The 13,053-nt window shown below is 37.4% G+C and overlaps 1 protein-coding gene across 2 annotated transcripts in view; it reads right to left on the bottom strand.

Moving 5' to 3' along the window:
• Positions 1-13,053, bottom strand: part of FCHO2 (FCH and mu domain containing endocytic adaptor 2) — an 83,685-nt gene that overhangs the window by 11,472 nt on the left and 59,160 nt on the right. Inside the window, exons 19-23 of one of the 2 annotated variants that reach the window (XM_041486043.1) lie at positions 10,046-10,543; positions 9,349-9,452; positions 6,383-6,512; positions 938-1,049; positions 194-349 (exon numbers count right to left, since the gene is read on the bottom strand). In XM_041486043.1, the coding sequence (XP_041341977.1) occupies positions 194-349; positions 938-1,049; positions 6,383-6,512; positions 9,349-9,452; positions 10,046-10,543 (1,000 nt within the window). The remainder of the gene's footprint in view (positions 1-193; positions 350-937; positions 1,050-6,382; positions 6,513-9,348; positions 9,453-10,045; positions 10,544-13,053) is intronic. The other variant, XM_041486044.1, reaches the window with a different exon arrangement.

Consider the following 13,053-nt stretch of genomic DNA (forward strand, 5'->3'; position numbering starts at 1 on the left):
CAGCACAAATTTTAAGTCCAATAATCACTGAGATTTTTAATAGTGGCAGTGGAGGGAACTAAGCTGAACAAGATTAATTCAGAAAATTAAATTATATGTAATGCAATCAACCAGACTGCAAAGAATTCTGATTTACATACACAGCAATTCTACAAATTATGTAGCTTACAATTATGTTAAAAAAATACAAAACCTGTATACAAGTTGTGCATTTGGAAGAATCTGCTCTAGTTTGCTTGTGTTTTTCACCCTGAAGCAGAGCACAGCAGGAGATGGGTTGCTGGTGAATACTTTAATAATCCCACTTGGGAATGATATTGTCATATCACCAGTAATCTTCACAATACATCTAGAAGAGAATAAAAAATCAGCTTCATTGCAACTCATTAACTGCTTAATTTTAAAGCAACCACTGTAATTTCACAATCTTATGAAGTAAATTTAAAAGAGAAAATCAATCTCAAATGAAGGCAATGTGACTATGTACTGTCACTTTCAGCTTGGAAGTAAGATGAAATAAGAAATAAAAAATTTCAACTGCTTAAGCATACAGTAGTCTTGGATATTTTTCAAGCTTTGAAAACATGGCAATGGCTCTGCCTAGGCAAGGCCTAAGTAGCATAGCAATGGATGTCACAGGGAATGAAGTGCTTTCAGCTGCACAAAATTACATGTAATACCTACCTGACAATGATAAAAATCCTTGTCATTCTCAGTGCTACCACTGAACACATTTGTGTAAAGCAGGTGTATATGATTTCCTGGCACGATACAGGCCCTTACAGAGCAATAAGCCCCATTCATACCCAGGGAAAAAAACCCCTTTGAATTCCCCTTCTAATGCATACTCATTCCCCTCCCCCAGTATGAAAAGTAGACCCATTGTCTTTTCTCATTGTAACTCAATACATTCAACACAATTCACTATTTAACTAACTTTGTGGGATCTGCTCCTTTAAAGTAGGCGTTAACAGATTCAGTAAGAGCTACTGCAACAGGCAAGGTGTCCTGGTTTCCAAGGCTGACGGGGCTGGGACCACGTGAAACACCTAGAATACATACAGTGTATAAATTTAATTTTCAAAAAGCTTAGTAGATTTCAGAATGGTTGACTACACCTGTAATTTTCACAAGAGTTTACACCAACATTACAGTCTCACCTGAGATATTACTTTTAAAGTGTGTAGAAATAGATAAACATAGTACAGTACAATAGTATCACGAAAATGCTGCTCAGCAGCATAAGAACATAGGTATGACTACTGGTATGACATTATGTAAACAGACAGAAGGAAATACATGAGACAGAGGAATACTGCATTAAAATGGCTACCAGTGGACGTGAAGTCAACAGACCCAAAGCAAATTGACTAGAATGCTTTAAAAAAAAATCCCTACTGTATGCTTTTTTGTATGGAAAAATGCATTATAAAATGGTCACAGAAATACAAAGAATTCACTTACAGTAAAAATGAACTTAAATGCAATTCATCAATATTACGCCACAAAAGTGAACTGTTTAACATTCTTTTAACATTTTCAGCCAAGAAACACTGCAATTCCCAAGCAGAAATTGTTCGACAAGTCTTCTCTTGTTGCTTATGCCAACACAACACAATTCCAGTATAGAGCTATATCAACCAAGACCTCATGTGAAGGCTTTTTGAAATGTGCATATACAGTTGATGAAACAGGTTGTAATGGGATTTCATTTTTCACAAATTTTCTACATGTGTATGTAATACAAAAGACAATATTGAAAGTTTATTCTTTTTTTCTTAGGGCAGCAGTGTAGTAGATAGCATCTTATGTTTTTTGTACCATGAAGAAATCGTCTGTATCACATTATCTATCAAAAAGGAGGCACAGTCTTCATCTTTTCATAAGCAAATTGAAAAATTTCTCTTCCATACCACAAAGCAGAGACAAAATGCTTCTGTCTAATATTGCCCATGGCAAACTAAACGTATTTACTCTAAGTGGCTGTCCTTTCTGAGCTCTTTCAGAAGTAAAAAGGAAGTTGGGACCTTGCTCTTCACAGACACCTAATATCTCATATTAGGCCTTAAATGAAGAGATAAGTGAATGAAGTAGTGACAGAAAGACAGCCAAAGACAGGAGCTGGTCTAATTCTGCTACCTCATAAAATTACCTATACCTCTTCTACCTATACAATTATCTATACCTCTATTACAATTTCTCACATAAGGTAGCAAAATATTCAGAATGCTTCTCAGTGCCATGAAAACATTTGTGCAACACTTAGGCCTCCTTAGATCCAACAGATCTAGTCAAAAGTCTTAAAGAACAAAAATTCTTAAATGAACTAATTATTACGATTCTGGCTAAAAACCACTGTTTATTCTTTTCTTTTTCAGTAGGTTGTTTTTCTTTATTCTTTCAGACAAGACATGGATCGAGATTCCAAAGATTTTCTCTCCCTGAAAACTACCAACAAAAAGCTGTGTGTGACAATCCAGGACACTGTGATTCTCAATAGTCTCAGGAATCCAGAAACCATTATTTCAAGAGGCAAATGTATGGTAAAATAATGAGTTGTCGATTACTTGAAATTCTGTTTGGTGAAATACTGAACTGCAGAATTATTCTTCACTAAAACCAAAGTGTACTTTCAATGAATGCGTCACTAGAGCTGCTGAGCTGTTTTAATGTCTTTTTCCGCCGATTTAGTAAGGAACAGCAAACAACTGTAGGGCAAACAGGATTACCTTGTATACAGGTGTATCAATTATTTTTAAATCTTTTACTGAATGGCCTTATGTACATTTTTATAGCAATATTTCAAAAAATATGCACAGTAATGCAAACATATTCTTTATATTCCTATTGGCAAAAGAAAAAATACTATTTGTTTGCTGAAAAGTGAAATTTATTAGAAAAAATAACACACTTTTAACTCTTTTTCAGGGAACACCAAAGCAGATACATATTTCTCTCTGAGAACTATTGGGGGAACTACAAATGACATAACTTCTCTCCTTGCTCTGCTCCCACTGTTCATCACCCTCTGACTCAAAAATCTATGCATTCTCCTAGGAACCAATAAACTTAAAAAATAAATGAATTACTATACATTCAACAAGGCCAGTGCTGGCTCCTGCCCTTGGGTCACAGCAACCCCAGGCAGTGCCACAGGCTGGGGCAGAGTGGCTGCAAAGCTGCCCACAGGAAAAGGACCTGGGGGTGCTGCTGACAGCAGCTGGACATGAGCCAGCAGTGCCCAGCTGGCCAAGAAGGCCAATGGCATCCTGGCCTGCACCAGCAATGGTGTGGCCAGCAGGAGCAGGGCAGGGATTGTCCCCTGTACTCAGCACTGGGGAGGCCACACCTTGAGTGCTGTGCTCAGTTTTGGGTCCCTCAATTCAAGGAAGACTTTTTGCTGCTGGAGCACATCCAGAGAGAAGGGGAATGGAGCAAGAAAAGTGTCTGGAGAGTAAGTCATATGAGAAACAGCTGAAGGAGCTCAAGACATTTTGCCTGGACAAAAGGAGAGATAAGGGGGGCCTTATCACTCTCTACAGCTGCCTGAAAGAGGGTGTAGCAAGGTAGGGGACACTCTCTTCTCCCAGGCAATCAGCAACAGGAAAAGTGAAAACGGCCTCAAGCTGTGCCAGCGGAGATCCAGGCTGGACAACAGCAAGAATTTATTCACCTAGCATAGGCTAGCCAGGGAGGTGGTGGAGTCACCATCCCTGGAGGTGTTCAAGAAATGACTGGAGTGCTTAGTGCTTTTGTTTAGTTGACAAGGTGGTGATCGTTCAATGACTGGACTTGATGATCTTGGCAGTCTTTTTGCATCCTTCATGATTCTGTCATTCTATCATATGAAACGAACGTAACTGCTTGTCCTGATGCTGAAAGTCATAGTTTTGTTGCCTTGCTGCTGAGAGTACAATTCAATACATTCAGCTTCAGGGCTTTCTATACCTGCTGTGAGGTCTCAGACAGAAGGGAAGTGACGGATCCTAATGAAGGTGTCCTAAGTTCATCTCAGGCTGCAGCCCAGATCAGGGCTCCAGGTCTATCACCTTTGGCAGTGACAGCAAACCTGGCTTAAATACCCTGCCACCTCACCTGTCTGAGCCTGATCACTACTACTAGCTCCTGAGCTGTGCTGACACAAGAACTAGCAACATAACCATGCAAATGGTTACAATGACACCTTCAAAGTGCAGACAGAAACTGCAGAACAAAGGACTCCATCATTGGTCATAAAAAGGACAGCTGAATAAAACTGATCAAATGGTTTTAGTTCAGTTTAGGAACAAAGATCCAGACAGTCTTAATACTGGCTAAACAGCTGCCATGAAAATAAAATTTATTTTAAAAAGTGCTATCTTTATTATGTCTGTCTTCTAAGATCCCTATTATATGTAAATATAGAAACATTATTACATACTTGTGTTAGGAGAATTAGGATTGTCAAAATAAAAATATATTCACTTTACTTGAAAGAAAGTAGTAATGACAAACTGAAGAACCAAGGCAAACTTTCAGCTTGTTTATGGAGCAGGGAAGTCGATAGACAGAAGATAATATTGTATAGAAGTGATTACATCAAGTTTTGATCATTTCAGCAACATACAACTTGTTATGTACTTGAGATGTCAAGCAACTTGTATTTGCCAGATATCAGAAACATCTGGAAAAACTTGTTTAAAAGAAATACAATTTTATTAGATGTAGTATATTAGGATGATTAGTAAAGACATAAATGTGCTTTGAGTACAATACCTGGCGGTGTCTCACAAAGTTTTTCAATTGTAGGAAGATTTCGAATCAAAAGATCATCGTCTATTACATTTAAATGAAACAAAACATTCCAAGAAAACAAAATATTTCAAGCAAAAATAGATGTTAAAAATTAATATTCAAAAATATTTTGCAAATTAAATTAAGGCAAAAGCATAAAAGAAGCACTCAATTACGCATGCCTTAAAGTTCACTTGGAAGAAGATAATCAGAGTCAATTCTCCATTATTCAGAATAAATAGGGTAAGGGGAACTCTGGATTGTGCAAAAGTCAAAAGAATACAGAATGTACTGCGAACTATATCCTCATGCCCCAAAATATTTCAGCTTTTTGTACTGCCCTTCCCATTTTCCCAGGACTATTTAATTCATAAAGTCAGCGCAGAGGGAACTGGCCTTATCTATTTTTCCTAGGCCAGAATAATAACCACATTAAGCTTCACTGTCAGCACACACCTCCTTACCTCCTGCCTCACCTCATGATTTCACTCTGCCACTGTTTCCAACAATACACATACATTTCTCCCCAGAGCTGGGGCATATTGATGCTCTTGCCACCAATTTTTGGTTCCTCGACACCAGAGCTGAGACCTGAGGATGTGAGCCTGGATAGACTCTGGTAACCAAAATATTAGTTGTGTTTCTGTGATGCTTCTCAGCATTTGTGAAACTGGTGGACACTGAACTGTAAGAGCTAAGATTGGGCAGAACTTAGTAGCTTTGCTTCTGCAGAGGGTGGAAACTACTCCACTGCAGAACTCCCACTAGGTTCTGCACAGAAGCTTTTCAAAGCTGCTGAGCCTGAGTGAGGAATCCTTGGCATCAATAACATTTGCAGATAACTGAATGATAACTTGACAACTTGATTTAACTTGTGACTAAATGTGTAACTCTGTTCAGCAATTAAATAGTTCAATACTGCTAAATAAACAAGTTAAAATGTCTTAAGCCCTGCCCTTCCCAAACTAACAAAAACCCCCAACTAATTAAAAAAGCCTTTCGATTTATGACAATAAATCAACGTCTCCTTTTGATTTATGACAATCAAATATCAAAACTGAAGTGCCTTCCTTTAAAAACAAGAGAAAACCTTCTGAAATTAGTGGCAATACATGAAGACTAATTTCCTTTTCATCTTAATCTTTCTTGTTCCATTGTTTGTTTCGCTTTCACTGCTTATATTCTTAAATAACTTGTAGAAAAATAAGCATTAGAACATAAAAGAACTCAGTTCTCTGACCATTTATATTCATTCAAATTTTTCAGTATCCCTAAGTATTTCTGCACCTACACAATAACATTTTCTGAACAAATATATGATAATGTGTTGTACTTGATGGATATACACATATACCAAATAAGAATTCATAGAATGTTAATTGTGAATAGTATTTCCCTAGAGAACATGCCATAACTGGATCTATGGTCTAATCTAATTTAATGTACTTTCCCATGTCTCGGCGTCATTTAGAAGCAGACATTGCAAAGAATGATTGAAGTACCCAGACTCGCATATGAAACAACTAACTCCAACAAACGTTTCTTGCAGCAGCCTAGTGGCTGAGTTGTCCTGTTTCTCCAGTAAGATGAAATGGTTAATTAAACTTACCAACTGTAGGTGTGTTTGCTGCACTGAGGGAAGCAGAAGAGGATATAGAAGAAATGCTCTCTGCACGTGCCAAAGGAGCTGCTGGAGGTGGACTTGAGTTAGAGGCTAATGGAGGGCTGAATGGCCTAGGCTGAACAAAAGAGATCATAAGAATATAACACAAAGTGGTTTTAAAGAGATGAAAAAAATATTGTAAATAGAAAAGTTCTTATCTCATATCCCAATCAATTTCATAATGTTTCTTAACATAGTTTCTTTAATGTCTTATCTACCCTAGTTTTTAGTATAAAACAGAGAACCTGCATTTTCCATTGGAGTAAATCCCACTATTTCACAGATTATAGGGTTTTTTTGACAGAGTAGTCAAGTCTAATACATTTGCTTATGCAACAGCCTGTCAATAATAGAACACAGTGTAAGAAACTAAGATACAGACCTGTGTGTGTGGCAAACATAGATTTAGACAGCTAAAGCAGAGCTACCAATGAACTGGAAGTGAGAGCAGCAGAGTGCAACTAAAATAGTTGTGACTGGAGTACAGGAGCAAGAGAGGAGTGGCTGTAGGATCAGGGTTTTTTCAACCCAGAGAACAGAAGCCTAAGAAGAGATTTATTAGCAGGCTCCTACTAGGTAAAAAGGGGCACACAAAGAAGTCAAGAGTCAGGCTCTTCTAAGAGATTCAAGAGCTACAGTGAAGAAAGGCCAGCCAGACATCAGGAAAAACTCCTTCTTGCAACCTTTTGGTAAAATCCTGAGACAGGCTGCCAGATTGGTAAAATCTCCCACTCTGGAACTTTTTAAAACTCAGCATGGTCCTGAGCAACCTGATACAATTTTGAAGCCAGCCCTTTTTTGAGCAGGTTGACCTAGAGAAAAACCTCTTCCATTCTAAATCTCTAGATGGTTTTAGGAAACACTCAACCGTTAAGGTATTTAAATAGTGATCATGCTGGGGTACCTGTCAGTACCTATCTGAAAGGTACTGAAACCCCTGGAGCATCATTTTTGCAGGATAACTGTAGAATCCCAGAACATAAGGGGCTAATATGTATGTCTCGAACACTGATAGCTGCATGACTGTAGAACCATCCAAGGATTGTTGCTAATAACAGACAAACTGTTGATAATGACCAAGGGCTGTTGATACTGATAGAGGACTGTTGGCAATAACCAAGGATTGTTGGTACTAATAGACAAGGACTGCTGGTAATAATGATAGATCATTGTTAATAAGCGAGGACTTTTGGTACAGAGGAAGTGTGCTGTAATAACCAAGGATTGTTGGTAATAACAAAGTGAAAAAGAACAAGATGTGGCTGGAGAAGGCGCTATGCAGTGGCAGGCAGCACTTTTCTGTGACATCTTGCCCTAGCTCCTGCAGATGAGCACGAGAACAGGTACAGCTCAAGTGCAGGAATGAGACAAAGAAGTGGGCATGGACTGTAGGGGGGTAACAAAACCACCTAGGACCCCCAAAGTCCTCTGACTGAATTCCAGAAAGGTCTGAAAGAATGAACTGTGCATGATGACTAATTTGCATGGAAAGCAAGAAACTTAGCTCCAGGGTGGGGAAAACCAGTACTTCCAACAAGCCTAGGTGGTATCTCCAGGATACTCCATCAGCTGAACTGACACTGGAACCAGGATTGCTGCTCTCTTTCTCCCTTTCTCTTCCTGTTTATTTCATATGTTCCTTTGTCTCTTCCTTTTTTATTCTACCACTTTATCCAGAACCCACAGTAATGTGCATATATAGTAGGTCAGGGACTAACACACCAATTTCCATGTCAAGTACATCATTTAATAATAAAGCTTTGTGAGTTTTGTGGACCTTCTGACTTTAGGCATTCCTTTCTACCACTAGCATTTGTGAATCTTGGGTGTTTCCTTTCCCCTAAGGGCAGGATATGTCACAGTAACTTTTTTCCCCCCATTTTCTTGCACTTCTTGACTTTGATAGAGACTATGAGAATTGTAAAAGGAGTTAACATATAATGAAGACAACTGACAACCTTCTACTTGTATCCAGATAACAGTATATTTCAAAAGCAACAGTATAAAATGAACGTAGCTTTGTTCAGGATCACACTTTATAGTAGAACAGATAAATGACATGAAGAACAGATTTCTTGGGCTAAGAGCAATTACTACAATTCTGTATTGGAAAGAGAAACAAATTTCAAAATGAACTCTCTTCTGATCCTACAGAAAAGCAAAACAGTTTGAAAACATTCTGTCAGTTTTGTCAAAGTGTAAGATGAGAATTTTGTTTGTCCCAAGAATATGGTGAAAATATCTTGCTACTTTGAAAGACAAGAAGAAGATTTTACCACAGGAACATTTTTCCAAGTCAGGAAGTCAAGTGAAACTGCAGAATACTAATATTTACTGAGGAAATTAGCCATGGCCTAGTCTGATAGGCTGTTTGGTTATTTGCATTCTTTAGCACATTCCTTATCGGCAGGCGAACCCACACTGCAGGTACATGCAGACAGTGTGCAACCTCTCGCTATCCTCATGGGCAACTGCTGTGATTTACCACCTCCCTTTTCCACAAACCAGCACCAAGTGCAGGGAGAAGTCACAACAGGGCTACTTCTGTCAACATACAACTGGAAAATACCCCACTCATTTCCCAGAGCTTTGGTGATATCCCTAAATCAAGTGAGGTTTGTTAATAACTTCAATAGTATTTTGTCTTTCATTATCAAATTACTGCTTTGCTCAATTGAAAACACTCAGCTAATGCAAAAATTATGTTTTGGACCTTAGTACTTGTGTTAATAATTATTTGTTGTAATGAGATAATTATCACAAACTATAACCATGCTTATTTGGCAATGTTGAAAAGCTGCTTATGAGATTCCTTGAACATTGGCTAGAAAGTAACTCCACTATAACAGAGTAAATGAATGGTGTATCTGAAGTCAAAATGGCAAATAAAAAAAAAAAAAATCAATACGTACTATTTCATTAATCCCACTAAGTTTCCCGGTAGACAGCTTTGGTCTTGAAGCAGGTCTTGGAGGGGGTACAATGGTGCCCACAGAAAGAGGAGTGGTGGGCCTTGCTGAAAGAAAGCAAAGTTAAGAAAATATTAGAAAGATCACACTGAACATAATTAGTTATTTACTTGAGTAGAATATCTAGAAGTGATGTTTCTACTAGAGGTTCCTATTGTACAAGTGCCATGTTTAAAGAGTTAACACAAATCGTAAGTGCTTTTAAAATAGCGCCAAGTGACACCCTGAAAAGTGCATCTAAAGCATTGTGGGCTTTCTCATTGCTCTCAAGTGATTTTATACCAACCACTCTTGGAAGCTTGTATGTAAAAAGAACTGATTTTGCAAACACAATTACTTAATCTTTGAGATCTCATTGCTGTCTGACATCCCACAAAAATACATTCCCATTTCTAGAAAAGCAACACTGCATAGTTAAGAAAAAGCAATGCCTTTAAATGAATAACTTGAATTTTCTTCTTATTTTAAGCTGAATATTTACCTCACTGTCCCAACTGCAGTTTAGTACATTCTAAGTAAGAGGATGAGTTAATTTTAATATCAGTAGAACAATAATAACAAAAATAAAAAATGAATCCAAAGCTTGCTTTTTGGAGTCAGTTATTAGCAAAGAGCAGTGCAGAATGCATGCTTGGCATACCCTTATTTGTATGAGCACAAGAAGACACTAAACTATAGTCCAGTAGTGCTGAAGATGATGCAGAAGATATTTCAGTAGCAGTGCCAGTTTCTTCAATGAATAATTGTTCATGGCATATAGAGTTATTGAAAAGGTCACTTTGATCCTCAGAAGCACAGGTGTTGGAAGAATTCCCAAGCAAAGCAGAAGAGGCAAGGCAGGCATTTTCAGTTTTAAAATGCAATCTTTGGGGCTCCTTCTTGTCTGTGCTTGTGTGTCTAATTGTAAGAAGTTCATCAGCAAAGGAAATCCACTGACTCTGAGACTGTGAAAAACAGGATAAAGTACTGGTACTCCCTGATGGCGCTGCTGTAACACCAGTGCTAATGGTAAAGCCTGGTGAGGATGGGCTTGTAGACCCAGAATCTGTCTGGTGTCCAAGCAAACACTGAGATATTCTACACCCAGGCAAATCAGTGGTAGATGATGAGGAGCTCCTATTGTGCTCTGTTAGGGTAGCTGAAGGAAAAGGGAAGAATTGAAACTAGGACCAACAATGAAAAGATAAAATTTTCAATATTCAAAAAAGTATTTAATATCCACTGCACAAGGGCTACTAGCCAGCATGAAAAATAACTGCTCTACTAAAGTAACTCCCCCAACTCACAAATAGAAGACAGAAAAAAGCCAGTCACATATCATATGTACTTCATTCATACTGCCAACTATGTCCCTTTCTATTTTTCGGTACATTAAAAGAACTTATTTTGCATGTCTCCACTTAAGGCTCTATTTCTCAGAACTTTCCTTACTCCTTTGACTTCCTACCTGTTGTGATTTAATTTTTTCTCATCTTTGTCTTTTCTTTCTTCCATCCTATTCCATTTTTGGTTCCTCTCCACAGCTTTCTGCTTTTAATTTCCTCCAAAGTTATTTAATCAAACCTATCCTGTTCCTTCCAAAGACTTTGATTCTCTTAGTCCTAGTATTTGTAATAGGAAGGTCCAACAGATTTGGCTTTCAGCTGAATGAATGAATGAATGAATGAATGAAGACAATGGAGCCACAAGATTCAGTCTGTTATTCTGTCTGTATCAATCTGTGTCTAGTGGGTAACAATGTGGATGAGGCATCATCCACCTCTGTTTTTTTCCCCTCTCTCATCCTATAATCTTCTGACTGCTGAAAAAAGGAATTTTCCACAAGTATTCCCTGCACTTGCTGTTGCCTGTTGCTCTAGATGACAACAGAAGCAGAAAATGCAAGGTTAGTCAATTCTCAACATCTTGCACATTGGCAGAGCTAGGAGCAACAGCAGTGACAATCAAAATCCAAAAAAGAAACACATTTAAAAGCTCAGACCAAAAGTACAGTTGTCCTCTCTACAGTGGTCCTTTTGCTATAAACAAATACATTATCTAAGTCCACCTAGACATTAAGAATTTTAACACAGCTTTCCCTTTCAAGCAGATATTTTAACTACCATTCCAAGGCTTTACTATACCACTATAAATCCTATTTAAAAACAATGTGGACATGTTAAGAACTATTTTAAAAATACATATGGATGAAAATAAGGAAGATAACTAATAGAAGCATTTTTGAAATATCAAGAGCTAGCTAAAAAATGTCTGTTGTGTTTGTTCAAGATAACAAAGATAGCTGAAACTTCTAATAGAGTGAGATTATTCATGGATGACCAAAGATTACTTCTGCGCTGCATAACCCACTGTCTACTCAAATACCAAGGTAGTTTAAGTGTTCAATGATTAACATGGTTATAAACCAACAGTGAAACAAATGTTTAAACCATAAGGGACAATTACTGTATTCCACACAACTAATGTATGTAATTTAAGTTTGGGATTGAGATTTTCAAAAACCTTAAGCACCAGCTTATTACAAAGCTTCAAGTTGAAGATAAAACATTGATTTTGAGGCAAATACCATCTGACAAGTATTTTTAAAAAACTTTTAAAACTTACTTGCAAGTTAGCAAGCATTAGAACTCAATTTAAACAACATGACCTACATTGATCCAGGTTTTTTTTTTTTACCCCAAATGTATTAGAAATTTGTTATACTTTGGAACATTTACTTTCTATTTAATTCTACAGATGATTTCACAAATGTAAATATGTAAATATGTAAATATCTTAGTTAACTTCTAGAACAACAGTCTTTGAAAGAATTATTTATCAGATAAAGTTTGCCAATGCACAGATGTATCTAAACTTGATTTATGCCCACAAGACCCTCTATTGCACCAATTTCAATGAACTGCAGGGCTTTGTATAAGCCTCATGGGTATGACTAGGATAGATGACTCTCTGCCAGATAGAGCTACAGAGGATATTATGGATCTCTGTCATTACTCATCAGCCAGAGACTATTTTCTCCACAGTTCTGCTGCCAGCAGGAACTGTGTGATGACTTCCTAACCTGCTTTCAGTTCTCATCCAGGCACAGCAATAAACACCTGAATACAGCTACAACCACCAGCACAAGAAGTTCAGCATCCTCTGCCTTTCTCTGCAGACTCCAACACAAGACCAAAGTTATCAAAACAGAGTATTCTAAGAAAGCACCATTTCTTTTCAGAGTATTCCAGTAACATATCTCTCTCTAGAATTTATTCTTAAATATGCTACCACACACATGGTGGATCCACTTGCCAGTACTACTGACTGATTATGTAAGTCAGGATGAGAGAATTATAATGAGTTCTGTAACCAGATATATTAAAACTGTAACCCTTAAGGAACATCAATTTGTTGTGAAAGACTAAGTTCTTAAAATCTGAAGAGTTACAAAGCAATTAAAAGATTGTTATTAAAAGAACATTACTTAAACCGAGAAATAACACCAGTTTTTCAGAATTCTCTTACTGATAATGTAATCCTCCTTATTCTTCTTCAATCTGCATGATCATGCACAGAAGAAAACCACTAGAAAGCCATAATGAACAAAGAAATGAGAACTATTTTTGGAATACAAGTACTTAAATGCAAGTTAAAAAAAAAAAATCA

The sequence above is a fragment of the Pyrgilauda ruficollis genome, unplaced genomic scaffold (genome assembly GCF_017590135.1).
Source record: "Pyrgilauda ruficollis isolate IOZ18807 unplaced genomic scaffold, ASM1759013v1 scaffold74, whole genome shotgun sequence".
NCBI lineage: Eukaryota > Metazoa > Chordata > Aves > Passeriformes > Passeridae > Pyrgilauda > Pyrgilauda ruficollis.